Source organism: Nelumbo nucifera, chromosome 7, assembly GCF_055504915.1.
Source record: "Nelumbo nucifera cultivar China Antique chromosome 7, China Antique-T2T, whole genome shotgun sequence".
In the NCBI taxonomy this organism is placed as follows: Eukaryota; Viridiplantae; Streptophyta; class Magnoliopsida; order Proteales; family Nelumbonaceae; genus Nelumbo; species Nelumbo nucifera.
Window position 1 is genome coordinate 57,793,970 of NC_142655.1, and position 27,906 is coordinate 57,821,875.

Below are 27,906 nucleotides of genomic sequence, written 5' to 3' on the forward strand. Positions count from 1 at the left end.
TTGAACCATTGACCCAGAAGCCTGTGGCCAAAGCAGTTTTGGTTCTGGCCTTTTGGGTCAGTTTTTAAAACCTTGGTTTTAAATGATTTTCATTGTAGGTAGAAAATATAAGACGTATCCATGAATGATTTATTAAACTCATTATGAAAAATGAATTTTTTTCTTAACTTAAAGGAAAAGTCTAAAAATTTATATAAATAATTTATTTCATATATTGTAAATTATTTTCATTGTAAGGAAGAACTATAAAATAATCAATTGCAATTAGACCTCTTCTATTAGAATCCTCTAATAAGAGTCACAAAAATGCCTAAAATACCCATGCAATTACTATTGAGCTGGTTTCTATGGAGAAAACAATAGAAGCTTTATGAACAACAACAAAAAAAGAGAATTTACAACATTACCTTTTGGTGATTGATATGGGTGTCAAATTTGGAAATAAATAAATTTTAGAGAAGAGATTGGAAGGGTTTGGGGTAGTGATTCATATGAAGAGAAAATTTGGAAAATAAACATTTTTTGTCAAAAGTACTGTATGGGTATTTTGGACATTTTATGCCTTTTTAGAAGATTATACTAGATGGGGTCTACTTGCAACTATGTAAGAAAGTTCAAGGGCGGTGATTGCAATTAGCAAACTTCAGGGGTGGTTTCAGAAATTTACCCATAAACTTATTTTGTGGTTTCTCTACTTGGCTAGCGGTACCCAAAAATCCGATGGAACTCGGATTTATCTACATCTGATCTAAATTCAATTTGATTACATGCCTAATATCTATAAGTTCTAGATTCATAATATTGTTAATTGTAATGTATTTCTTCATATAAACTATTAAAATGTGCATTTTTTTTTTAGGTTCTCATACCTTATTCATAATTATTTCAACCTTATACTTAGTGCTATTGATGCATTTTTGGGATTTGCAAGAGTTTTCCCAATGTATCCAAATGTATATGGATCTTTCTTACAAAAAAAAGTATATCCATACCATTAAATCATATCCATGCAGATCCAAAATGTATCATGATGCATGTATCCTGATCCAAGCTTACAAATATGATATTTTAGCAGTGTTTTAAACATTGTGAAAAATTGAGAAAATCAATCTTGATGAAATTGGTCGGGTGGATAAGCAATGGGATGATGTTATCCATACAAAAGGTCTTGTGGTCGAATCCATGGAAAATTTTCAAAAATTATAATGTCCAACATAAAATCAAGAAAACTTGTTTGAATGGGAAAATTAGAATATCCACAAATTAAAAATATATACTAAATTTTAAAATTACAAAAAATTATAAAAATAAAAAAATACTAGTTGAGCCTTGTGTGATGCATGGGTTTTGTTAAAAGAAATTGTGACAAGAGCCTTATTGCAATATCAATTGGGCCAAGTGGTATCAAGTCCAACCCAAACTATTTTTGGGTTATGTAGTGTTAGATAAAATTGTGTTAATTTATATTATTTATCTTAGCTTTTACTATTTTTATTAGTTTTATTACTCTTAAATGCAATGCACAAGCATTGTTAAGTGACATTTAGATAAGAGTCTTAGGACATTTGTTATTGGGCCAAGCTGAACCCTATCTCCATCTTAGCATTACTCTTGGGTTATATATTGTCTAATAAATTAAAAGAAAAACCAAAAATCTAGAAGGGATTAGGGAGAGGGAGTGTTCATTTTTTATTAAGTTAAATAAAAAATAAATTTCTTATTGATTTTAATTAAATTACATTTTTATTAATTTGTATCAATTTTAACTAAGAAAATATTTTTTTCTAAACAATTTTTTATTATGCTATTTTTATTCATAATTTAAAATTATTTTTTATTAATTTTACTAATTTTATACTAAGTTATTTAATTTGTTTTAATTAATAACTTAATTGTGTAAAGTAAGTTGTTGATTTTTATTTTTCCCTTATTTATATTTTGTTGTTACTTTCAGATTTTTTAATATTTTCTCAATAAATATTACTTTTAATATATTAATTTTTTTATTATTTTTAGTGAGGATTTCTCTTATTTTATTAGTTAGTTAAAAAAATTAAGCTTCTAGTTTTTTATCTTCTGATTAAAAAAAAATCCTTATTTTATTGGTTTTTTGTTGATTAACAAAATTTTTAGTAAATTGTTTTTGTTATCTTTCCTTATTTTTTTATATTTTATAATTAATAAAATTTTTTTAGTAAAAATTTCTATTATTTGCTCTTTTTGTTTTCATAATTGCATAATCGGGTCAAACTAATCAAACCAGATCAGTATAGTTTAGTATGAATTAATAATTGAAGCTAGAGGGTTGGACGGTTTTTAAGTATTCAAATAACCTAACCCATGAACCAGGGATTCTGGGTCCCTGGTTCATTTTTTCTTTTCCCGTGAAATTGCCAAAGCTGGGTCAACAATCTAATCCATTTGATCTACTACTGAATGCATCCAAAACTTAAGTCCGATTCAATGGAGTTATAAGATAAAAGTAGACAATTCATGTTCACAGAAAATATTTTTAAAAACCAGCAGCGAAATTTTCAAATAATTTATAGAAAAAAATTTATTTATTTTTTAACATTTTTTTTGAAAATATAAGAAAAAAAATTTATTCAAAATTTAATTAATAGTGAAATTAATATTTTAATAAAAACATGTTAAAATAGAAATTCGTTACAAGACACATTAAATTGTTGTTAGATCAATGAATTTAACAGATCATTGATAGACCGATCCTATAGGTCTTACTATGAAAATTATTTAAAATATTTTGGGAAAATCTATTGTTAGACCAATGAATTTAATAGATCATTGATCCACCAATTTTATAGTCTTTTCCTACAATGAAAATCATTTAAAACATATAAAAATTATCTTTTTTTTTTTTTTTTAAATTTTTGAATCTTTCCAAATTTTTAGGATAAATTTATAGATATAACAAAGTTTGGATTGCTTGTGTAATTGGATATATGTTGGTGATCCGGTTGTAACGAAATCTGTCACATTGAATAGGCCCATTAATAGTCAAACATCAGGAAGACCATTTGATTTGTGCCACGTGTCATGCCCTTAGGATATCAATACAATACATCTTGTATTGGGAGCACCGATGGTGTCAATATTTTGAATCTCGGTCAATGTAGGGTATGAAATATTTTTATAATGCACAAATTAATAAAAATTTTAATTTTTACAACTGAACTCTCTCTTTCTCTCTCCCTCTTGCTTATTGTTTTCATCCTATCACTTACACAACTTTTTAGACCGGTGATTATATAAAATCCCACTTCGATCAACCTTTAACCCATTATATGACTAAAAAGTAAAAAACCTCGACTTGTCTTACCTTTTCAACAGGTTACCGGTTTTTTATACTATTTTATTTTTAATTTTTCTTTAAATATGGGATAATTAAATTACTTTTTCATGTATTTTCTGACAAATGCTTAAATCTCTTGTACTTTGACCTCTCCAAACTTGTCTCCCTACAACATTGGAATGTTGAGAAAGGTTTTTTTTTCATATCCATTGCAAACCTGTAAGGTTAAATTTGGTATATGTCAAATATTATATTTTTCCTCTCTAAAATGGTAATAGGGGCATAATAGTAATTTTATTATTTCCGTACATGTCAAACTAGCGAAGTGTGGGCTATTTATATAATTTCTCTGAGATGTCAAATGAGAAACTTAGAGAGGTCATAATATTAAGGAGATTAAACTAATTGTCAAAAAACACAGTAGGTTTAAATAATTTACCCTTTAATATATAAGTCATTGAAAAATGTAAGGCCCCGTTTGATTCACAGGAATAGGGGTCTGCTATTCGGATTTCAACTATTTGGTTGGGTAGAATCGGAATCTCGTTCCCATTCTTGCTGGAATGGTCATTCCCTCTCTGCCTTTCCTTAGGGATGAAATCTCATTCCTACTGATTTTAATTTTCATTTTCATTTTTGTCTGAATCAAAGAGACGGTGAAAATAGACTATTTCAATTCCGATTCTGATTCCAGCTCCAAACCAAGTGGACCTTAAATCTCAAATAAGCTACTGCAGTCTGCAGATGACTAGTAGCTGAGATCGTAAGAGAGCAAGTGTCACGGGATCATCCCCTTAATTTCTCTGTAAATCTGTAATATCAAACAAAATAATATTCATCAAAATTCATAAATGCTAAGGCGTGATTTGGAAGGAGTACAAATACAAATATGTAGAGCGTAAAACCTTATATTTTGTATCATTTTGTATGTATTTGCACCATATATATTCGTATTTGTACTCTTTTTAAATTGAGAGATGAACAGAAGAAAACAAATGGAAAAGATAAATTTCTTGACATTTTTACAGTGTTGTGAGGACAAATAAAAAGCAAAAATCAAAAAAAGGAAAAGGCAAAGAATTCCAAATCGTAGTGAAAATTTAAAATTGATATAGTAGTGACATTTTAAAATTGATTACTATATCAACGAGTCTTGGGGACATGGTAGATCAGTCCTAAAAGGCTAAACCAATTATTAATCATTTTTATTAAGAGTGACCGGAGCTGAATCAATTGTTAATAGGATACGTTTTTTTAATAAAAAAATTAATAAAGTTCTACATATTTACAAAATCAGATATGTTTGCAAAACATTCAACATGACAAAAATTTACATCAATTTTGTTGATGGAGAGGCTGTTTGGTACTATGGCCTAAATAATTGTTTTGTATGAGATTTATCTTCAAAAACAAGAAAAGTGATTGACAGTTACACGCCATTAGATGCCATTAGTCGCCACATAAGCTTAACATTAAACAAACTCCTTGTTGGGGGAACAATAAAATGAAACTTCATCCAATGGTTAGCTCTCACACAAAAAGAGAGGAATGCTTATTTAATAAATGTTTTACCAAATAATATTTTAGAATAAATGCCTATGTGGCAATAAGCTTTTGATGTTTTTAAATAAAGGGCAATAGAACCAAACATAGGAATGGCAATGGGATGGGGATCATATTCCCAGTCCCCGACCCTGATTTTGAAACAAATCCCCATCCCTAGTATCAATCCCCGATAGGGATAAAAGTTTTCCTCCGATACATGGAACATGTACAAATCACGTGTTCCATTTCTTTTCGTATGTATTGGCCACGGGCCCGTATCGAGCTGTTTCGGATCTGTATTGGTTGATACAAGCACGAAACAAGCCGATACAAACTGAATCGTTTCAATTCCTCTTGTTTCATTAATTTCATTAATTTATATTTAATATACCGATTCTCTCTCATTAATGTCGTTTATTACTCCTATATTTAAGTCTAGCGTTTCCATTAATTAGTTAATTAATCCTATATTTAAGGCAAATTTAAATTTAAATTTGAACTTTAGCGCATAATTATAATTCTCTCATTAATTCTATTAATTAATGATTATTTATCTCATTAATTTTATTTTGTTAGTGTAAAAACTACAAATATTAACAATAGCAAGACTTAAACCTTGGTCACTAGATTTTAATGCCCATAATTTCACCACAAACCACTATGATTTGTTTGTTGTAGTTATATGCATTTTTAGTTTTAAGTCAATTTTCTCTTTTCTTAGTGGTGCTTATTAATAAATGTTGAAATCAATTATTAAAATTTTATATACTAATAAATATTAAGATAATTATATTGGTTATTTGAAAATTGATGTATATACATTCACATTTTAGTTATTCCATCATTTTCAATGGTTACTAATTATATCTCGATATGTCACATTTTATATAAACATTAAATTATGGTTTTTTTACATTTAAATGACTTATTTACAATCATATAAAACTTGTAAGTATTGTTAATAATATATTTTTTATGATTTATTAGAATTTTCTAATATATTTATACGTATCTTGATTTTCGTCTATATCCATGCACATCCAAAACATATTCCGATACGTCTCTTAAAACTATCTTTCCGATATATATTGCATTTCTGATACTTTGAACCTTGCATCCTCAATCCCCGATGGAGACAAGTTCCCTATAGGGACCCAAATCCTTAAAATTTGTTAATTAACAATGTTTTTTGAAAAATAATTCACTTAAAATAAAAATGAGAAAAATGGTTGTTCATTTCCTTTTATCTCTTATCTCTTAAAATGCAATCATACAACTTTTTGTTTTCTAATGATACTCTAAAAAAGACAAGAAAAAACTCTCTGATCAAAATGGATATTTGATAATTTTCAGAATATAGAATTCAGAATAACATTACGTACATTCACCGATACAAATATACCTTTTAATGTAATTATTGAAATTTTAGATGCCAGACTAGAATAAATGAACAGGCCCTTCATTCCTCATCCCGACCCTGACTTCAGTTAGGTATACCTATTAATCCCCATCCCCGTCCCCAACTTGCCAAAGCAATTCGCATTAAGGAAAATTATATACCCAGCAGAAATCGGGGAAAATTTTCATCCCTAACCAAACACCATCCGAATTACCCCGTAATATAATCCCTAGAAGAAAGGCCATTCCCGTCCGACCAAACCCTCTCGCGCCCCTTCTCTCTCTCTCTCTCTCAGACACGCACAGTTTTCGGCTCTTAATCCTCTTTGACCTTCATGGAACCTCACAGAACTATTGCGTGCAAGAACCCGAGTAGGTGTTTTCTTGTAAAAACTGTCGCTGTGCGCAGTCTTGAAATGCCTGAATGGAGTTGTTAAGCAGAGAAGGACCTTGGAAAACTGTTTCCGATAAAAAAGTTATATAGATTCAAAACCTCACAAGAAGAGAAAGATGATTCTGTAAATAAAACAATCAGAAGCTGCATCGGTTAACCCAAACAGATCCTTATCCGTAAAGAGCAGGTACGTATAAAAAAGTTTTGGTTCTCCAACCAAGAAATTAAAAAACCCCTAGATACTCAAAATCGTATTGTGAGATCGAACATCGATCCGGTTATGAGACTGCAAACCCTAAAAATACTGCCTCAAAATTTGAGTAAACTCCTGAATCTCATTGTCAACCTCGGTTAATATATGCGAAAATTTCCAGGTGGATTGAAACTATGAAGCTTTGTAGCGTACAAATTAGTAGTATTTCTTTTTTCTTTTCTTCTTTAATCCATATTTTAGAAATTCTGTTCTAGTGATTTACATATAAAATTAATACCTGTTAAATTTAGAGGTATTTAGCGTTGAAATTCTGCTAAATTTGGCGGAGCTTGCTTACACTAGAGAGACAATCACAATAGATGAGAATAAAGGCGGAAATTAAAGAGAAGATGGCCTCTTTTGTTTTTGTAATAAATCATATAAATCTATTGATGAAAATGAAGACCGAGACCAAAGAAAACTAAATAATAGGTTCATTTTCAAAAAAAAAAAATGAAAACTAAATAATAGGTTCGATTTTTTATGGATTTGGAACAGCAAGAACCGGTCCCAATATAATCAATTATTTATTAAGACATATGTTGCAAAAAATAGAACGGATATTTATATTTATATCTATATTACCTATAAAAGTGAGAATGTCCATTTTTTTCTGGAATTTTCATTGGACATTTTTTATCCCTCTTGTTTAAACATATAATAGGCATAAAGCGGATGTATATGTTCTTTATTCTCATTTTAGAAACTGTCCACTTCTAACTGTTCAGAAATTGCCCACTTATAACTGTTTAGAAACTGTCTATGAATTATAAATAGTTGTCTTAGATATACTGCCATGTGCAAATGCACGTATATATTTATTAGTATGAATTGGAGACAAAATTTTGAATGTCGGATTGGACTAACTATCATGAGTGGGCACAGCCCTATCAGTAACTCAGCCCACTGTACATGATTTTGTCTCCAGCAAATCCGACCTCAATATAATCTACGAAAAAATACAGATAGACCTAATACAAATTTCTGATTTTTACTGCAAAATTATAAACATTCAAAATATCAACAATCCACACTCTATGCATCAACACCTGCCCATAAATTAATATCAATTCCGAACTAATACCTACCCAATAATACTTTGGACCTATAAATTCTGACCTTGAATTGAACCATCATTCTCCCTATAATGTATCTCATTTAAGATAGATCTGACCTATTGACGGCTCTAACAGGAGAAAGAAAGAATCTCTCCGCCCTTATGATGAAATCCATTTTCTAGAGAAGTCTACAATAGCTTACGGAGATAAACATCAACTTACCTTATATATTTACCTTCTACTTACATGCATGCATGATACGTGCCCTTAAACTAGTATGAGGGTCCCACATATACATATACATCAAGTGAGGGTCCCATAGTTATCAAAAAAAAGAGTGAGGGTCCCACGAGATTGTAATGTCCTTTTCATCATCTCCAATGTCCTCACGTAATCTGGACTCGATTCCATCAAGCTCTAGCTGGCTCTAGAAGTTTTACATGTCTCATATTAATTACGAGTTTACGTAAAATACTTGGAGCCCTTCCTATGCTGCCACCTAAAATCTAAATTTGCAGAGAGAGAGAGAGACTCATCGAAACCCATGCATTGGATAAAAAGAGAGAAGAAAAATGCTTCAGCTAGAGAAGACAGTGACAGAAGAAGACAACTGAGGCAATATAGGTTAACAATGAATCAATTAAAAAAAGGGTTAACAAAGTGGTATAGGCGATTTGGTAAGATTAATTGGCTTGAAAATAATGAAAATCATACACTGATAAAAATCAATGGGATGATTTGGTTGAACTTCAGAAGTTTATTTAGAACTTTTAGACACTTTCAGCACTCCTAATTACCAAAATTCAGAACTATCTCAGTGATGACAATCCTCTGATCCAGATAATGATGATGAACATAGTACTGGTATGGCCTAATTAGCAGATTGACTATAATAAAACGTCATTACTAACTAATTTTCCTTCATATTCACCACATTTTTTTTTTATTTCCTAATGAATCCATATACCACTTGAATGAATTCATATTTATCTTACCTTTTCACAGGAAAAAGAAGAAGATTTAATTAGTTGAAGTTTCAAAATAACAATAATAACATCATCATTATAATTATTATCATAATAATAATAATAATAATAATAATAATAATAATAATAATAATAATAATAATAATAATAATAATAATAATAATAATAATGTACGACATTCAGAATTTCAGATGGCAAATATGCAATTTAACCCTATAAATTGTAAGGATGTGCAGTGAAGCTGTACAACTTGGGAGTTCAAAGCTCCACTTACTGTTATTTTTTTCCTTTTTGTCTTTTTGGCTGAAGCCCTAGGGTCCTACCTAATTCTGTTGAAGGCAGGCATAAAATGATTTATACAATTACAGGGTGAGGCAAATTATTTTACAAAGACAATCTCTTGAAAGTAACCCTAATTTTCTCGTTCGTCATGCTTCTGGTTTTGCTGTTCCTTAGATAGTCCTCTTTCTAACATCATCTGTAAGTTATTTATATTGCCATGGAAGAGAAATTCAGTCTGCATTTAAGTTCATTCCTTGATTTGATTGGAAAGACTGATGAATTAATTACTAGAGATGATGGAATTCTCTTACTCTGGTAGGACTGAATTAAATTGTAACTGATCAAAGGTGCTGACGTTCTACCCAAATTAGGGTTAATAATATTGATCATCCCAACAACTTCAAACTACCCTTGAACTTGAATATCAGCATGGATTTTTAACTGCTCAACTCCTAACTAGGGTTAGCAATATTGATCATCCCAACAACTTCAAACTAGAGGGCATGCATGATTTGACTGCAGGCATTTAATTGGCCATTATTCCAACCTAACTAGTAACTATATATTGAAAACAGGAGCTACTAGCAGTCATACATGGAGAACCATGCACATCTGTAGAAGTAGAACGCAATATAGAAATATATGATCAGTCAAAGTCACAAGTTACAAGCCAGAGAAGCAGAAGCGGGCACTGGGGACCAAACCCACAACGTGCATGGATGTGATTCCTTTGAGAACAATCACTGTTCCTGACTTCCTGTATCCCCACCACCTCTTAAGTCTTAACCTAGCTATTATGATTGCCAAGCTTTTCTCTCCAGTCATTAAAGACAGAGTGTCTGAGATTTGATTATATATATTGAAGATAGATAACCAAACAGCACACAGTCTCTGCTGATTCATCCCCAAACACCTGCAGCTACGCCTACCTGCTACCAGGAGCCTAGCTACTACCCTACTTTAAAACCACAACTAGCTAGAGAATAGATTATGTAGATGCTTCAGTTGTAACTGATCTATATTATTGATCTACCACTACTTACCAAATCCAAACATACTAGCCATTGAAGGACTGAAAAGGAAGTGAAGACTGATCAATGAGCCCTATAGCCGGTGTAACAATCCGCGGCTCGTATGCAAAACCATGCAGTCCACCACCACCGCCACCGTCGCTTCCAGTACTGCGGCTTCCTCCTTCTCCACCCACGCTGCGACGGATAAATGGACACGGAGGTATCCATTGCCACGCTTTCCTGTAGAAATCATAGAGCAACACCATGTCTGTTCCTTGAATTGTAATTGTGATGAAATCTCCGTGTCCCACACAGTCAAACCCTTTGCCGGCTTCTGCCTCCGAGAACTGAGCGTATAACTGCTGCGGCATCCTTTCGACCTCCACCCACGTCGTTCCGCAACCTTGCAAGCCCCAGAGTCTCATACTTCTCGGCACGTTCAGCTTACTCTTCTCCACCGCGGCCACCAACACCAGTCTCCCTCGGCACTCTACCAAGCTCGGCGACCGAAGGAACCTTCGCATTGGTGCTTGTATCTTGCTCCACTCATTGGCTGCAATATCGTAAGCCAACACACTGAATGGACTGTAATTCATGCAGTAGAGTCGGCCATTGACGAACACCATTCTCCCGGATTCCAGACTACACAGTCTTGGGAGGGGACAGGTGGTGCCCCAGATGGAGAAGAACCCTCCACCATCGACGTGAAAGCTCTCAGTTGTTAAATTCTTGACGGCAAACTGAGAAATTAAGTCGTCTCCGGCTACGACGACATCGATGGAGGAAGCGCCCACCGTTAGGCCGATCGAAGGGAAGAGCCTGGGTCTTAGTGTCGGAGGCAATTGGGTGACTGTTTTGAGAAGTGGGTTGCAGAGAATTAGGCTCTTGGCTCCAGCGTTGTCGGAGACCCAACAGATCAAACCACCTGAAGAAGACGCTGGAGAGAACCCCGACGGCACCAACTCAAACGGAAGGCGGTACCATGTGCACTCGTTAGGGTCGAAGAGATATCCTTCACAGTTGTCCCTATCGTCGCCACCTCCGCTGTTTCCACTCTTATAGATGTAGCTCTTGAGGCTTTTGTGCTTGAAGAATAGGAACCAATAGCACCGTGGCGATATGTGCAGATACATTTCAAGAAAGCTGTCGGAAAATAGGAGGCTATACCATCGTTTACAGACTGATCTCGCCCGAAAGAAGGCCGGTGGTGGGAGAAAGGCGAGTACTCGATCGATTAGCCTCTGAGGGAGCTTGCTCCATATCCTGCTGTCCATCCAAGGACTAGTAGGGTTAAGAGTAGTAGTAGTGTTGGTGGTGATATTAGTACCACTACTGCAACTGCTTGTCGTTGTAGTAGAAAAGGTAGACATGGGTATGGCTGCGGAGGTGTTGAAGCCCTCCATGCAGAACAAAAGGGAGAAAAGAAAAGGAAAAAAAAAATACAAACAATGCCCTAGCTAGCTACTTAAAACACCAAAGGATCGTATGGGTTTCTCTTTTTTGTGAGGCAGGAGGAATTGGAGGGTGTGGGAATGGCGGTGGAGTTAAAAAGATCCATTCAGAAGGAACGGCTGGCTCTAGGGTTTACTGCTATAAGAAAAGTCAAAAACTGAACAGGGTTTTGTGTTCTTCCTTTTGTCTGCCAAAGGGAGATGGGTATAGTTGTGGAGTTGATAAAAGCCTTCAGATGGAGAGGCTTGGTCTATAGGGATCCCTATCACTGGAAGTCTAAAACTCTATAAAACAGCTGGGTTTCTCACTTTAGATGGAACAGAAGAGAGGGTTATGTAATTAGAAGAAAAGGGTCGCTTCCTGTACCATTACTGATAGAAGTGTAGAACTCCTCTTTGCTGGGATGAGTGGAGTAGTTGCTTGTTTGGTCATTGTTTGGGAAACAAGTGTTTATGTGCTGAGGGTTCAATTGGGTTTCTTTTTTCTCTTTTTATGTTTGTCTTTTGTGGTCTTTCTCTTCTCTTAGCTCTTAGGGGAGAGAATGGAAGTCTGTGTCTGTGTTGCATCTACCCATCTATTCGACCATTCAGTAATCTCGTCAAGGCCGAGGAAGGATGGAGTCGACGGACAAACAGAGAAGACTGAGAGAAGTGCAGTTTAGGGTCTTCAGACTTCACAGAGGTAGAGAGAGAGAGAGTGAGAGAGTGATGAATACAGTAAAAGTGCAGTAAAACTGGTGTACTTGTTCTGTTTGGACACACAACACAAGAATCAACTCAAACTCAAACACAAATATTTTGATATAAACAGGAGCCAGCACAACTCATGCTCCACGGCTCACAGTGTGAAACCCTAAAACCACTACTTTTATCATGTACCAAAATAACGTTACAAGTCCTACAAGAAATGACTAACGTTATCAGAGTAATTCAAAAGGAAAAACGATAATCCATACCATACGCGGGTACACAAATTAAGGATTTGTGAGAAAACCCTTTATAAGTTAATTTGAGAGGAAGATCAGAATGAGGCTTGTTTGTTTGTTTGTGCTGGCTATCTAGTTCTTTTTGCCAAGCAACCTTTTCTGGGTGCTGGGTGCCCAGTATCAGAAGGAAAAGGTCTCTAATCAGAAAAAGTAACAGAAAAAGTCTCTTTCTATAATTATAGTGATTGTAGAGGGCCTTTGGTTTTGTTTGTTGTTCATATTTTGGCCTGGTTTTTGTAAAAGTATTTCCTGGGTTTATTTTGTGTAAGAAAGATACTGTGCGGAATTGTGGTTGACACCATCTCCCAATGCAGTATGTATGACACAACTGAGTTTTTCATACGTCCAATCTAATCTCACTGATGGGCTATTGTGTTGGCGTGAAATACAAAAAGGCTTGAAATCCAGGTAGGCCTAGAGAGATAGAGACAGAGGTGTCCTAAGAAAAAGCTTGCTTTGATCTCTTTCTCTTTCTGGAGTTTCTCTTTTCTATGAATAATAATATTCTCTTTACGTTGTTTTCTTGTCTTTTGTTTGGTTTTGTTACGGGTAAGAAAAAATTCAGTCAGTCCCTCCCCTCCCGCCATGAGTTGGTTGTGTCAACCTTTCAGGGCACTGGTTTCGAATCTTCAGATCTACCATCCGAAAAAGGAAATGGAGAAGCAGATGTTGAACAAAATATAATGACAAGACTTTCACTTCCGAAAAAAGAAATAAATCCATTCTTTTATTCCTTGGGAGCTAACCGGCCTTTGTTTATCTGATACAGTGTTGCTAGCTGCTACCCAGGTCGGTCATGAGCACACACCATCCATCATCTCTACTCTCTACTCTCTGTCTGCGCTTGCTGCTTCTCCTACTCCCATAGGGCCGCATAGGATCCATCCATGGCTGACAACAAACAATCCTGAGGCATCTTTAATTTCATCTTTGCCTCTTTGGTGGGAAGATGGTATATGCATTACAAATTAAGGTCAGAACTCAGAATCAAACATTCAAACCCAAGTTTTAGTTTTATATATGTTCCAAAAGGCAACCCATAGATTAACAAACCTCCTCCTTGGAAACTCATTTGGAAATTAAATCTCTTTTCCTTTTTTTTTTTATCATCAGAATTTGGAAGAACTGAGAAGAGATTCATTCATCTGATTTCGATATAACAATTCTACTGCTAGACAAGTCACCAAGAAAAGATTCATTAAGATATCCCAAGAATCATCCTCTTGGTAATTCTGATGTGGGTCAAACTCTAATAGAGCTATCTCTTTTTCAACAACCCGTCTTCCTCATAGATATGTGTGTAAGGATTCGTTTGCTTTGCAGTTGGAATCAAAGTCGGAATGGTCTGTTTCTATAAGAATGAGATTTCATTTTGAAGAGAGGGGGAGAGAATGTTCATTCTTTCAAATGGGGAAATGCCATTCCAACCAAACAATTGGAATCAGAATTGTTGTTGCCAAATATGAGGCCGAGGGCAACAAGGTATCACTAGTGTCCGAGGCCGACAGGTCCGATCTGTAAATAGGAGAAAAGCATACATCAGAGATCTCGGGTGTAATCCCAGGGGCAGGGAATTCGACGGTCAAGTTAGCCAAGTGCTTAAGAGGGGTTGGACCAAGCAAGAGACGAGAGCTCAGAGCTTAGTCCTTAATAGCTAAGGATGATTCTCTTGGGATTCTGGATATGCTTACATTGAGGTGAGTGCCCCTTTTTATAGCTAACCTTGCCTTAAGAGTGGTTGGTGATGTGCGACTAGGATTCGATTTGGCTGACGCAACATGGCACGATTTAAGGCTCGCCAAGTATCCTTACATCACTTGCCTCCCACTCTCGAGGTCGGATGGCGTGTTGTGTGGAGACCTTGGCTTCGGCCGAAGAGAGTACAATGGAGTTGTGTGGAGGCGTTAGCCTTGGTTGCAGAGGACTCTTCTTAGCGGCTATGTGGCAACTACTATTTTGTTCGCTCTCCGTTTCATTGGAGGATCGTTATGGGCCGAGAATGCGTGGCCGTGAGTGTGGGACGTCCGCGTTAGTCGGCCATGCCCCGTACGGCTGTCGACGTCATCCGGTGCAAGTCCGTACATGGGACGGGCGTTGGTGTTGACCGGTCGAGGCCATATGCAAAATGGTGTGGAGGGGCATCCGATTTGGGTTGTTCTTGGTCTGGAGCTAAAAGGCAAACCGACTCAATCCTTCGGCATCATTTTGTCTTCTTGAGGTTGATGCCACATGTAGCCTATTGATTCGGGATGTCAGATCAGTTTGTCCGTGGCCATTGGATAAAAGAGACATGAGCCATGCATTTTCCTTTAAATAGGGACGTTGGTTGAGCGAGTCTTCACCATTTGCTCAAAACCTTGAGTCTTCACCTGTGATTGCAGAGACCTTGGCTACCAACAACCGATTCACTAAGTCTTCTTTCTTCAAACAAACACTAGGTAAAGGACTCCTGTCTTCAACATGTCGGCCTCAAACTCTGGACCTGAGTGCTATGCCCTTCCTGACTGGAGTGGCCCTAGTAGTTCTCCTTCCACCTCGGCTAGTAGTGGGAGTTATAGTAGTGACTACAAAAGGACCGTCCCATGGGGTTCAAGTGCGACCAACGGTGTGTAGGCTCTCCCGATGAAAGTATTGGCTCCACGAGGCCAAGGGCCGACGCCACGGGGAATGCTCCCGAGCTTCCTGAAGTGGTGGAGCTGGAGGAGGTTGAGGAAGCTACACCCGAGGAGCAGGTCGAGGCGAGACATTGGTGCCTCACCCCCGCTCTGACTTCGATAGTGAGCTCGACAAAGAGCAAGTGAGGGCTTTGTCCGAGATGTACAATATCCCAGGGGGCTATTGGGTTAGAGTCCCTTGTGCTGGTGACCGGCCGTGGCATCCCACCAAGGGGGAGGTTTGTGTACACTAGCTCTACCTCCACTTCGCCCTTCGTTTTCCCTTACCTCCCCTCATCCTAGAAATCCTTGACGACTATAGTATTTCCTTCAGTCAGCTTTCTCCGAACACCATTAGGACCATAGTGGCCTTGTTGGTGATGGTCTACCTTCGAGATGTGTCTGTGACCCTGAAAATCTTTCGGTGTTTGTTCGCATTGAGGAAGCATCTTGACGGGGAAGGTCTGTGGTACTTCCAAGGCCGATGGGGTTGGGTAGTGGACAACTTGTCGTTCATCCATAACTGAAAGAAGAAGCTTTTCTTTATTAGCTGTGCATAAAAATGGTCCTTTCGGTCTGACTGGGGAATGCTAGACTCGTTGGCTGAGAGGATCAGGCCGTACAACAACGAGGAGGAGTCGGCCGCGATGAATTGAATTCGGCTGATTGTGATGATTCATTCCAGACCCTTAGTGGCAGAGGAGGCCTTGGTGTTGGCTGGCCTCAATCCTGCCCCCTTGGTATGGGCACTCTTAGTGTAGTCTAGTTGTGTGACTTGTTTAGTGTTCATTTATGTTCTTATAACATTGGTCATCTTTCTTGGTTGCGGAGATGGATGACGTCTTGAAGGAGAGACTACTACAACCTGCGATGGTGAATTCTAGGAAGGGCCTGACCGAGGGGCCTTCACGGAAGATGAGTGAGAGAGAACCGCCTTGGACAAAGGGGAATGCCGAGGCCTAGAAGATAAAGGTGGCCACACCCAAGCGACTAGCCTCAAGATCCAAGGGCGAAGAAGGTTGCGGTGAGGGACCGACGAGCCAAAGGCACTACTAGGGGGTCTCGGTAGTCGGGGCCTCACTCCTTGGACCTGCGGGATGACATTCTGTTGGCAACACGACAAGTGTTCCGCTCAAATTGGAGTGTCAGGGAGGGCAAGTCTCTATGTAACGCAGGCGTTGGCCGCGCATTGATCATTGGTATGCTTTCTATTGGGGATTGCCAGTCGTGGACCCAGGTCTCCCCTAAGCTGTCGACGACACACTGCTCAACAAGCTGGTCGAGGTAAGGCTGGTCCTTGCTTTATGATACTGCTTTCTACCTTAGATTTTTCTAACTAACATGAAATCCTTATATCTTCACAGACACCTTCTTGCATTGTTGACCTCTACAACAAGATGGAAGTAATGATATAGCAGTTGCAGACGTCGCAGGAAGAGATTGAATAGCTGATGCGCCAGATGGTCGAGGAGCGGGCTAGCTGAGAGGCCACTACCGAGATGGCTCACGGGGAATACAATGCCGTAAGAAGCTTGAGGCCAAAGTGGCAGCCAAGAGAGAGCAGTTGAGGGTCGCCAGGGCCTTACTAGACGAGATGAATCAAAAGCTTCAGGAGGCGTTCACCCGAGCTGTGTAGGAGTATAACTCCTCAGAGGCCCACATGGAAGAGTTGGTCGAGTTCGGCGTCTCTTCCTATCCGGAGGGGATCGAGGATACCTGGGCTCAATTGCTGGCGTTCTTCCCTGATTTTGATGTCAGCCAGCTGGGTCCTTGCCTTCTGAACCAATAGGTAGCTGAGGTGGCGGGCGTAGCTGAGGGCCAGGGTAGTGCTCAATCGCCCACACAATAGGGGGTGGCGCTGACGAGCATGTTAACATTGAGGCCAAGTGAGGATGCTTGCTTAGGGCCGACGTTTCCTTCTTCAACGACCTTTGGACATAATTTTTGGTTCTTTTTCTTATTTTTGATATACTTTTTGTAAGGGGCTCAACCGCCCCCCCCCCCCCCCCCCCCCCCCCTTCAGAGGCTTCTTTTTGTAAAGAAAATTGAATGAATATACGATTTTTTTGCCACATCAAGTTTGTTGCAAAAATTTGTCGTTTCTTTTTCCTTTCATCTTTCTTTTTTCTTACGCAAGGGGCTGATGCCTCCCCCAAAGGGGCAGGTTTTGCAATGAAACTTGTAACTCCTGACTTAGCTACTAGCAAAGGCATTTCACCTTAAGGCTTTATGGTCGAGGTTGACTCTTGTTGTTGAGGTCTCGGGACACTCTTAGCGAAAAGGAAGGGAGACGATCGTCTTAGCCTGCCTGGCATGTTCTTCCTTAGGGACTTAGAGACCGGACTCATGTGTGGCCAAGGCCTAGCGAATGGTTAATGGCCGAGGTCGCAGAGTGCCTTTGCCTTGATGGAGTAACATTATTTGCTTAGTGTATTGTTCATCATATTTTAAGTAATGGGCTGATGTCGGCTCTTTGGCCTACACAAAGACTCGCTTCTTGTGAGGGTCTTTAAGGTTGAGGCCAGTGTCGTAGGCCGCTCATAGGCCCTTCCTAGTTAGGGCCAACCGTTCTGATGCCGGGTGCGGGAACCATAACTTTCCAAAGGATGAGGTCACATTCCTTGAAGTGACGTTCTCTAACCCGAGAATTGTAATATCTATCAATTGCTTGCTGCGCACGACCCTAATTTGAGTTTCCTCTCAGACGCCTTCTAACCGATCAAGGTTGTTCCTTAACTCTTCATCATTCTCATTTTCTTGGTACGCCTCGGTTTGAAGCGTCGGCTAGCTGATCTCTATTGGGATGACAACCTCTGTTCCATATGTCAAGTTGAAAAGAGTTTCACCTGTGGCAGCCTGAGGTATTGGCTAGTAGGCCCACAGAATGTTGTATAGCTCATTTGCCCAAAGTCTCTTGGCTTTGTCTAGTCTTGGCTTCAGCTCGTCCAGGATGGTTCTATTGGTGACCTCGGTTAGCTCTTTGGTTTGCGGGTAGTCAACCGAAGTGTACTGTTGTCTTATCCCTAGACTTCCACACCATTCTTTGAACCTCATGTCGTCAAATTATTAACTGTTGTTTATGACGAGCATGTGGGGATGCCAAAACGATAGATGCTATTCTTCTAGAAGAAATTATGGATCATCTTAGCCATGATGGTTGCCAAGGGCTCGGCTTTGACCCACTTGGTGAAGTAATCTACTGCATCGACAAGGTGTTTCCTATTCTCGGTGACTGGGGGGAATGGTCCGAGGAGGTCCATTCCCCATTTGGCAATGAGCTAGGGGCTGTTGAGAGCCGAGAGGTTCATCATAGGCCGGTGGAGGATGTTAGAATGCCTCTAGCATTGGTTAGACTTTTGTTCCAGCTTGATAGCATCCTTCTGAATGGTCAACCAAAAGTATCCTTGCTTGAGTGTCTTTTGTGCTAGAGCTTTGCCACCCAAGTGGTTGCCACAAATGCCTTCGTGGATTTCTCGGAGCACATAATCGCCCTCCTCTTGGTAAAGGCATCTGAGGTAAGGCAAAGTGAATGATCTTCTATATAGCTTGTCTTCAAGAAGGGCGTAGTGGGCAAACTGCCATCGGACCTTCCTTGCTTCATTCTTGTCGGATGACAGATGCTCACGTTATAGGTAGGCGAGGATGAGGTCCATCCAACAGAGCTCGGCTTGGATGGCTACACTTGCTTCTCTTCAATGTTGGGCCGTGCTAAGTTCTCAACGCGTACTGTGCGACCGAGGGCCAATCCCGAACAACTTGTAAGTTTGGACAAGGTGTTGGCTCTTGTGTTCTCGGCCCGTAGGACCTGGTGCAGGGCGAAGCGCTAGAAGTGGTTGATCAGATCTCGTACTTTCGCCAAGTACTTAGCCATATTTTTTTCCTTGGCTTCATATTCCCTGTTCACTTGGTTTACAACCACTTGTGAGTAAATGAAGACCTCAATGTGCCTGGTTCTGAGGTCTTTGGCGAGTTGTAGGCCAGCGAGAAGGGCCTCATACTCGGCTTCATTGTTGGAGCCAGGGAAGCTGAACCGTAATGCATACTCCAACTTCTTGTCATTTGGGGTGAGAAGTATGTGGCTGGCTCTGCTTCCTTTGGTGTTGGAGGATCCATCCATGAACAAAGTCTAGGTGGGCCATGGCCTCTCATCCTCTTCAGGTGCTTGGCCGAGGGCACGACTAGAAGTGCATTCGACCAAGAAGTCCGCCAGCACTTGTGCTTTTATTGCGGACCTCGGCTGGTATTGTAAGTCAAACTCCAACAACTCGATGACCCACTTGGTTAGCCAACCCAAGGTCTCTGGTTTGGAGAGTATTGACTTGAGGGGCTGGTTGGTCAGTACCATGATGTTGTGAGCTTGGAAGTAAGGCCTTAGTTTCCTAGCCGAGACTACCATCGCGAAGGCTATCTTCTCCACTTTTGGGTACTTGGTCTTTGCGTCACAGAGGACCTTGTTGACTTAATGGACTAGCCTCTGAATTCTTTCGTCTTCTCGTACTAGAACTGAGCTAACGGCCTCGTCCCCGGCCAAGAGGTATAAGAACAAGGTTTCTCCCAGGAGGGGTCGTGTGAGTAGAGGAGGCGATGCAAGGTAGGACTTGATTCCTTCAAAGGCTTTCTGGCACTCTTCAGTCCATTGGAAGTCCTTCAACTTCTTGATAGCTCGAAAGAAAGGCATGCAGCGGTCGACTGACTTCAATATGAATCGATTGAGGGCTGAAATTCGACCGGTGAGTCTCTGAGTTTCCTTGATGGACCGAGAAGGCTCCATGTCAAGTATGGCTTGTATTTTTTGGGATTGGCCTCTGCCTCTTTCAGTGACCACGAAGCCTAGAAACTTGCCCGAGGTGACACAAAAGGCACATTTTCTAGTGTTCAACTTCATGTTGTACTTCCTTAGCACCCCAAAGGTCTTGTAAGGTCCGAGGTGTACTGGCTTGCCTTTAGGCTTCTCACCACCATGTCGTCGATGTAGGCCTTGACATTCCTCCCCATCTGATTCTTGAATATATCTTGTTCACCAGTAGTTGGTAGGTGGCCTCGGCGTTCTTCAGTCCAAAAGGCATTACTTTCTATTAATAGGTGTTATGCTCAGTGATGAACAAGGTCTTCTCTTCATCGCTGGGGTTCATCTTGATATGGTTGTACCTAGATAAAGCATCCATAAAGCTTAACAACTTGTACCCTGTGGTGGCATCGACAAGGTGATCAATCCTCGGCAAAGGAAAGTTGTTTTTGGGGTAGGCCTTGTTGAGATATGTCAAGTAAATGCATATGCGTCATTTCCCATTAGCTTTCTTAACCATGACCACGTTAAACAACCCTTTAGGGTAGTGTACCTCTCGAATGGAGCCAACGTCGAGTAGCTTATCCACCTCCTTTTGATGACTTTCCAACGCTCCAACGCTCCAATGCAAAGTTCCTCTTCTTTTGCCGAATTGGCCTACAACTCAGGTCCATGCTTAGCTTGTGAGTAATGGCCGAGGGGGTCAATTGCTGGCATATCAACGGTAGACTAAGCAAAGACGTCGGCATTAGTTTTGAGGAAGTTTACTAGTTTGGAAAGTGTGTCTTGAGGGAGGCTTGACCCGACTCGTACTGTCTTCTCAGGCTCGGCCTCGTCTAGGGGAACCGAGATGAGGTCCTCGACCGACTAGCTTCGGTTCGCTGGTTCGTCCCTGAGGTCGAGCTCTTCTAGTGGTAAGGCTTCTTTGTTCTTGCCTTTTAGTGCTGCAACATAGCACTGTCTAGCAACTTGCTGGTTCCCCCTGACTACTCTCACGCCATGCTCGGTGGTGAACTTCATGGTGAGGTGTTAAGATGCGATGGCTGCCTTGAGTGCATGAAGGGTCGATATCCCATGACGGCATTATATGGAGAGCCTATTTTTACGACCAAGAACTCGGTCATCTGGGTGACTTGCTGAGGCTTGGTCCCAACTGTGATTGGTAGGGTTATCTTCCCTTCGGGCTTGATGACTGCTCTGGAGAACCCAACTAGAGGCACGTCCATGGGTTGCAACCGATCTAGCATCAACTGCATCTTCTCGAATGTGTCGTAGAAAAAGATGTTGATCGAGGAGTCGCTGTCTACGAGGATTCTGTTCACCATGTAGTTGGCAATAGTCAGACACCATCAACACATCATCATGGGGGAATGAGAACCTTTGCAGGTCGTCGTTAGAGAAGGAGTTGGTGTTTTCTGGCCTTGGCTTTTTAAGCACCAGGCTCTAGACGTTGTATTGCCTGGCGTATGCCTTCCGGGCCGAGGTGAATGCTCTACGGGAGGCCGAGCCTCTAGCGATGACTTTACTGACTCCATCTAGGAGGTGATAGGCTTGGGGTCCAGCCTATCACTGTTGCTGCGAGGATGAGGCGTCGGCGTTGCCCTTGACATACTCCTTCAGGTGCTTGTGGCAGATGAGGAACTCGTTCTCATTCTTGAGTTTGTAGCAGTCCTCGGTATCGTGGTCGGTGCCACGGTGGTACTTGCAGTACTTCTTTGGGTTACCTCTTTTAGGGTTCCTCTTCAGCTTGGCCGACCACTTCATGTATTCCTCCTTCCCTGTTTGCATTAGTATATGTGCTCAGGTGGAGTTCAGTGGTGTATATTTGTTGAAAGAAGGGGCCAACGTCTTTCTCACACTATCTTTGTTGGTGTGGCTGTGGCTGCAACCATCCCTTTCCTTCCAATTCTTGTCAGTGATCCCTCGGCTAGCCTCGGCCTCTAGTTCCTAGAGGCGCTTGTTGGCTTTGACTTCCTTGGCAATGGTGTACTTTTGGACTTTCTTCAAGAACTCGACCTTGTTCTTGGGTGAAGTCTTGGAGATGGACCAATTGAGGGGTCTGGGTCAAAGGCCGTGTGCGTGGAGACTGAGGGGTCAAGATCCCTTACTTCAAGCTCTTCCTAGTTGAATTGATCCATGTACGCCCGAAGGCTTTCCCTATGCTTTTGCTTGATGGACATTAGGGAAACGATAGTCTTTTGGCATTGTCGGCTATTGATGAAGTGAGAAAGGAAAAGATACATGAATTGGTCCCAAGAGTTGACGAACTTTAAGGGGAGTGTGGAAAACCATCTGTGCGCCACTCCCTTGAAGGTGGTTTGGAAGGCTCGACACATCAGGGCATCAGAGTATCCGTAGAGGAGCATGAGGGTTCTGAAGCTTTTCTGCTCACATCATAGGTCTCTAGGGTGCAAGACTTGAAGTCAGGTGGGAGAGGCTCCAAGGTGATGGAGTCGGTGAAGGCCTCCATCTTGGTAGATGAGGGGTTTTGACTTGTGGAGGCATCACCTTGGCCCTCCTTTACCTGTCAGATCTTATCTTGGATGGTGCCTATTTGCGCTTGAAGGTTACCAAGACGTTGGTCAATCGTGGCCTCGACCTTGTCCATGTTTTCTTCTGCGCGGGACGGGTTGGCTCTGTTCCTAGAGTGCTCGGATGCTGGTACATCTTGAGCCTTGCGAGCTCAGGGATTGTTGAGGAGATTGCAAAGGCCAGACACTGGTATAGGAGAGGCGTAGCATCGGCCTCTTGCCCTAGGAGGAGGACTTTAGTGGCTAGAGCTCCTGTTGTCATTCCGGTTGCTCTCCACGTGGCGATGGCAGTGATTGTGGTCCCTATGGTTGTCGTCGGACCCCATGGGTTCGCCTCTCTGAATGGGGAGCCAAGAGGTCTTTGATGGGGGCTTGTTAGTCCATCGGATGCTGTTGTTGGATGTTGAGGGTTTGGCTTTCCCCTGGCTGATCAGGTGTTGGGCCGGTGGTGCATGGGTGGATTGCACACTATATTTCCCCTAGCTTCCGACAGGGCGGCCACCCTGTTGGAAGCCCTACCTCATCCCACCGTTGGGTTAGGTTGTCTAACCTGTCTAAGACCAACTTGAATTGGTCCGTTGTGACTAGGTTCTGAGTGTTAGGAGTGTTGTCTTACTTATCAGCTATATTGGAAACTTGATGTATTAAGTTACGATATTTTTAGAGGGAAGTCTTGAAAACGTTCCCACATATGGCACTAATTGTTGCTGCCAAATATGAGGCCGAGGGAAATAAGGTGATTTCACTAGTGTCTGAGGCCGATATGTCCAATCTGTAAATAGGAGAAAAAACACACATTAGAGACCTCGGGTGTTATCCTAGGGGCGAAGACTCCGACATTCAAATTAGTCGAATGCTTAAGAAGAATCAAAGCAGACAAGAGACGAGAGCTCAGAGTTTAGTCCTTAATAACCAAAGATTATTCTCTTGGGATTTTGGATATGCTTAACTTGAGGTGAGTGCCCCCTTTTATATGTAACCTTACCTTAGGAGTGGTTGAAAGCAGTTGGTGATGTGCAGCCAAGATTCAATCTGGCCGATGCCACGTGGCACAATATGAGGTCCGCCAAGTATCCCTACATCAAGAATAACCCATTCTCATTTCGATTCCTGATCCCTAGTCATGCGAACCAAACGGGAGCCTTAAATTTTATTCTAGCTATCTAAGTTCTAAACAAACGTTGGCTTTTGCAGGAAATTAGTAGAGACCGAAAAATTCCTTTCATGGCGTGGACAACATCTGAGGTTGTTCTTTATTGAAGGTGGACACTGTTGGACAGGAACTCTTCAATTATGTGATTGATAGAAAAACCTTGATCATCTAAATAAATATACAGGGGTTAATGCTTCAGATCAGTTTCAGAGGTTTGAATTGCTACTGCTAATCCAACGGTAGAAGCAGGGAAACAACATATTCTCAAACAAGTAGCAACACAGGAGAAAGAGTTAATGCCATGCATTAATTTGAGATTAATGCATTACCATGAGATCACCATTAATATATTCCTTGGTTGGGTTTCTTTTATTATCTCATCTCCTTTGTGTTTGGATAGAAGAAATTAAGAAGCGAGAAGGGGATGAGGAGAAATGCATACAAGATGGGTCAATTCTTGCCTATCAGATCATCAGTCAGAGTACCCAACGAAGTAAATGAAGATCCACTGTCCATAACTGCTGCTCTGCTCTTCTCCCTCGTCCCACACCTCGCGATCACCGTCCTTCAAGGATCTAACACTCCTTTCCACCTCCTCCGCACTCACCAAATCATCACCATTCCTGTAATCCAGTGTGATCTCCATGGCCAAACCCAACTCCCTCACCATCTCGAAAGCGTTTATATGCTGCTCCGCATAGAGGGGCCACGTGGCCACCGGTACGCCGAACCAGAGGCTCTCCAATATCGAGTTCCACCCGCAGTGAGATATGAACCCTCCGATCGCTGGGTGGCCCTGCACTTCCACTTGTGGTACCCCCCTGATATCAAGCCTCTCCCCTCCGTCCGATCCAGGAACCCATCAGGCAAGATCTCCCCAAGCTCAAGGTTGGTGGTGTAGTCACGGGGTGGGCCCATCGGAAGCCCGGAACGTTGACGCAGGGACCACAAGAACCGAGCACCGCTCCCCTCGAGCCCAACTGCAATCTCCCTCACCTGGGGAGCACCAAAGCATCCAATGCTTCCGAAGCACAGGATCACCACCGACGAGGCCGGTTGGTCATCCAGCCATTTCATGATTTTATCTCGTTGGATGCGATTGGACGGCGAGTGGATGTGGATCCGAGACTCCAAGTCGATCAATGGTCCAACCGGATAAACAGGAGGGGTTCGACCATCTGAGAACGAGTTCATGGCGTGAGGTTCAAGCTCGGAAAACGAATTCACGATGGGCCCTTGGCTTCTCTGAAAGGACGACGACAGTGATAGAGATAGCGGACGTAGGCGTCCGTTTTCCTGATCCACATAGGCATAGGCAGGACTCGGGGGGTACCGGGTTAGCGTAACTCGGTATGATAAACTCAGCAGAGTCCTTGAAATGGGTAGTCGTCTGGCTATCGAGGGTTGGGAAGTAGAGCATGAGGCCGAGCATGGCAGCAGGAGAAGTGCAGAGCAAGTAGGGCGGGACGCCGAGTTCTTTCGCAACGTCGAAGATCGGAAAGCAGAAGAGATCGAGAACCAACCCAGCGATCGGAGAGTGGAGGACATGATGAGTTGGGTGGCAGCGTCCTTGACGTGGGGGTCTGTGGGCTTCGATGAAGCGAGAGAAAGAGCCGAACGGATCTTTGAAGCCATCTTCATCTTCATCTTCTGTTGGAAGTGGGTTGAGTTCCACAGACAGTGTAGCGGCAGGGAGGTCGATCCGGCGAATTAATCCAAGGGGTGGAGGAAGCTAGTGCGTCGATGTATCCAGCATTCAAGTTGGAGGGTGGCTTAATAGAGAGAACAGTTATGGAGAGGCGATCATCTCGATCAACGAGGCGCTTTGCAAGTTCGATCGTTGGGATGAGGTGACGAAAACCAGCTTTCTCTTCTCCATTGCCTCCCTCCGGCTCCGGTGCTTTAATTCATTTCATTTTTCTCCAATTCATCGTCATATATTTATGTCCACATTCTATTCGACCGAATGTACTATGGCCCTCGTTATCGAGTGGCAAGGACACACTATCATCAACATCCTCGTTGAAGAATTATTATTTATTTGAGAAAATAAAATGTTGTTTTATTATTATTATTGGGGGAGAAAATATCTCAACTACAGGGACATCTGTTTCATCTGATCCAAATGTTGTAAGAGGAGGAATAGCCAATAGGGTTATTTATTTCTCTTCTTTTGGAATACCCAACCTTCAAACGGGAGTCTCTATAAATAGAGCTCCAAACACCATGTTGTCCATTAATTGAGATGGAATTGTAGGAGTCGGAGAGGGAGACAGACGGAATCAGAGTCAGAGACAGAAACGAAGTCGGAGATGGAGACAGAATCAGAATCAGAGATAGAGACGAAGATTGAGATGGAGTGGAACCATAAAAGCCTATTGTGGGAATTTTAAAAAATATCACTCGCATGATGTCACATGTGAACGAGTGTGACGGAAGACTTAAGGGTATGTTTGATTCCTAAGAATAGAGACCCAGAATAGGAATCAGAATGGTCCGGCTGTTCGGTTGAGTGTAATCGAAATCGGATTCTCCCTCTGGACGGAATGGCATTCCCCCATTTGAGCGAATAGCCATTCCCGGCCTACCCCTCGGAATCGGATTCCCATTCCATGCCATTAAAACACGAAAAATGAAAATGACAAAATAAAACCGTCAAACCCCCAATTCCAAGTCCAACCTTCTTTCTCATCTCTCGTCACTCCCTCCTTCAAACCCTTCAACAGTTTGGCGGCCGAACTCTAAAGGTCCAACCTGAACTACTCCGGCCAAGTAAGTAATCATGGATCTCTCCCTCCCTCTCTCTCTCCTTCTCTTCTTCTGGGAAACGAAAAAGTAAAAACCGTATTATAGATGGGCGTTGCTTTCGTTTCTGTGTCTTGAACCCCATAGACGCGGGGAGAAGAGGGTGGCTGTCGAAGCTTGTCGATCCAGCTTTGAGGATTATCACGATAAGTGTGCAGTTATTATTCTCGTCTGTGTTGCACAAGGGTTTCAGTGATTTCATACTTATCGTTCGGGAGTGTTTAGAAGTGTAAATGGGGTCGTGCCGCCCGTGGCCGAGCACAACACGATGGCATGTAGATCGCCCGACACGATGGTATGTGCTGTGTTGGGTCTGGGGTTTTAGGTTCACAGGTCGGGCCATGCCACCTGCGGCCAGCGTGCTGGCATGGCCCAGTTCACGACCCAGCCTGGGTTAAGGCTTGGCCCATAGACTAGCTCGACCCGCGGCATAGCATGGCATGGCACGGGCTTGGGCCGTTGGCCTTGCTGGGCCGATCCCCCAAGTTATCCCAGGGGAGGGCGGCATGGCTCAAGATTGCCCACAGACCACCACGGAACGGCTTGCACTTTGCATGGACTGGCCTTGGGCAGTGATGTGCTGGCTTGGCCTGACCCGTTTTACACCTATAGGAATTTTTGGATTGGGTTAATTGGATCCAATCTGGTCCATTTAAATTTAAATGGATTGGTTTGGGTTTGGTTTGTACTAGGTTTGGATTTGGATTATAAATAGACACAAGTTGGATTGGATTGGACCAAACCCGGTTTAATTGAATCAAGCAGTATCAATCAGAATCCAATTTCTATTCCTGCCTGAATCAAGGTATGGGGAATAGACCATTCCGATTTCGATTCTAAAACATTCCCATTCTGATTTCGATTCCAATTTTAATCACGAACCAAACGGACCCTAAATCATAAGGGTAGAGTTAGATAATTAACTAAATCAAAAGGGAATAGTTCAAGAAATTTACCATTATTTAAATATCTGGTTGATAAGTGGTGGTTGGACTGTTCTAGACTTTAAAATGTGCATCACATCATTTGTGAATCCGAAATACCAATGACAGATGGACTTTTATGAAGTTGTAGTGGAGCAATGATCCATTCTTAAGAAAACAAGGGTAAATTAGAAAGACACCCTGTATTATGGCGTCAGTCACAAAGACACCCTTATACTTCAATTTGCGATAAATACTTCTTTGGTCGTTAATTCAGATGATGGAAAGTGTTAAATTATCAAAATGCCCCATTAAGGGAAAACACCATACTTTGATTTTCTGCCTTCATGTTGTTGATCTCTTCTCTCTTTCTGT

The 27,906-nt window shown here is 41.3% G+C and overlaps 1 protein-coding gene and 1 pseudogene across 1 annotated transcript; both read right to left on the reverse strand.

Annotated features, from left to right (window-relative positions):
• Positions 1-9,767: 9,767 nt before the first annotated feature.
• Positions 9,768-12,613, reverse strand: UFO (F-box family protein). Its single transcript, XM_010262405.3, has one exon. The coding sequence runs from the start codon at positions 11,643-11,645 to the stop codon at positions 10,287-10,289; it is 1,359 nt and encodes a 452-aa protein (XP_010260707.1). The 5' UTR covers positions 11,646-12,613; the 3' UTR covers positions 9,768-10,286.
• An 11,358-nt stretch (positions 12,614-23,971) lies between these two features.
• LOC104599737 (UDP-glycosyltransferase 71K1-like) lies at positions 23,972-26,693 on the reverse strand (annotated as a pseudogene).
• Positions 26,694-27,906: the final 1,213 nt, after the last annotated feature.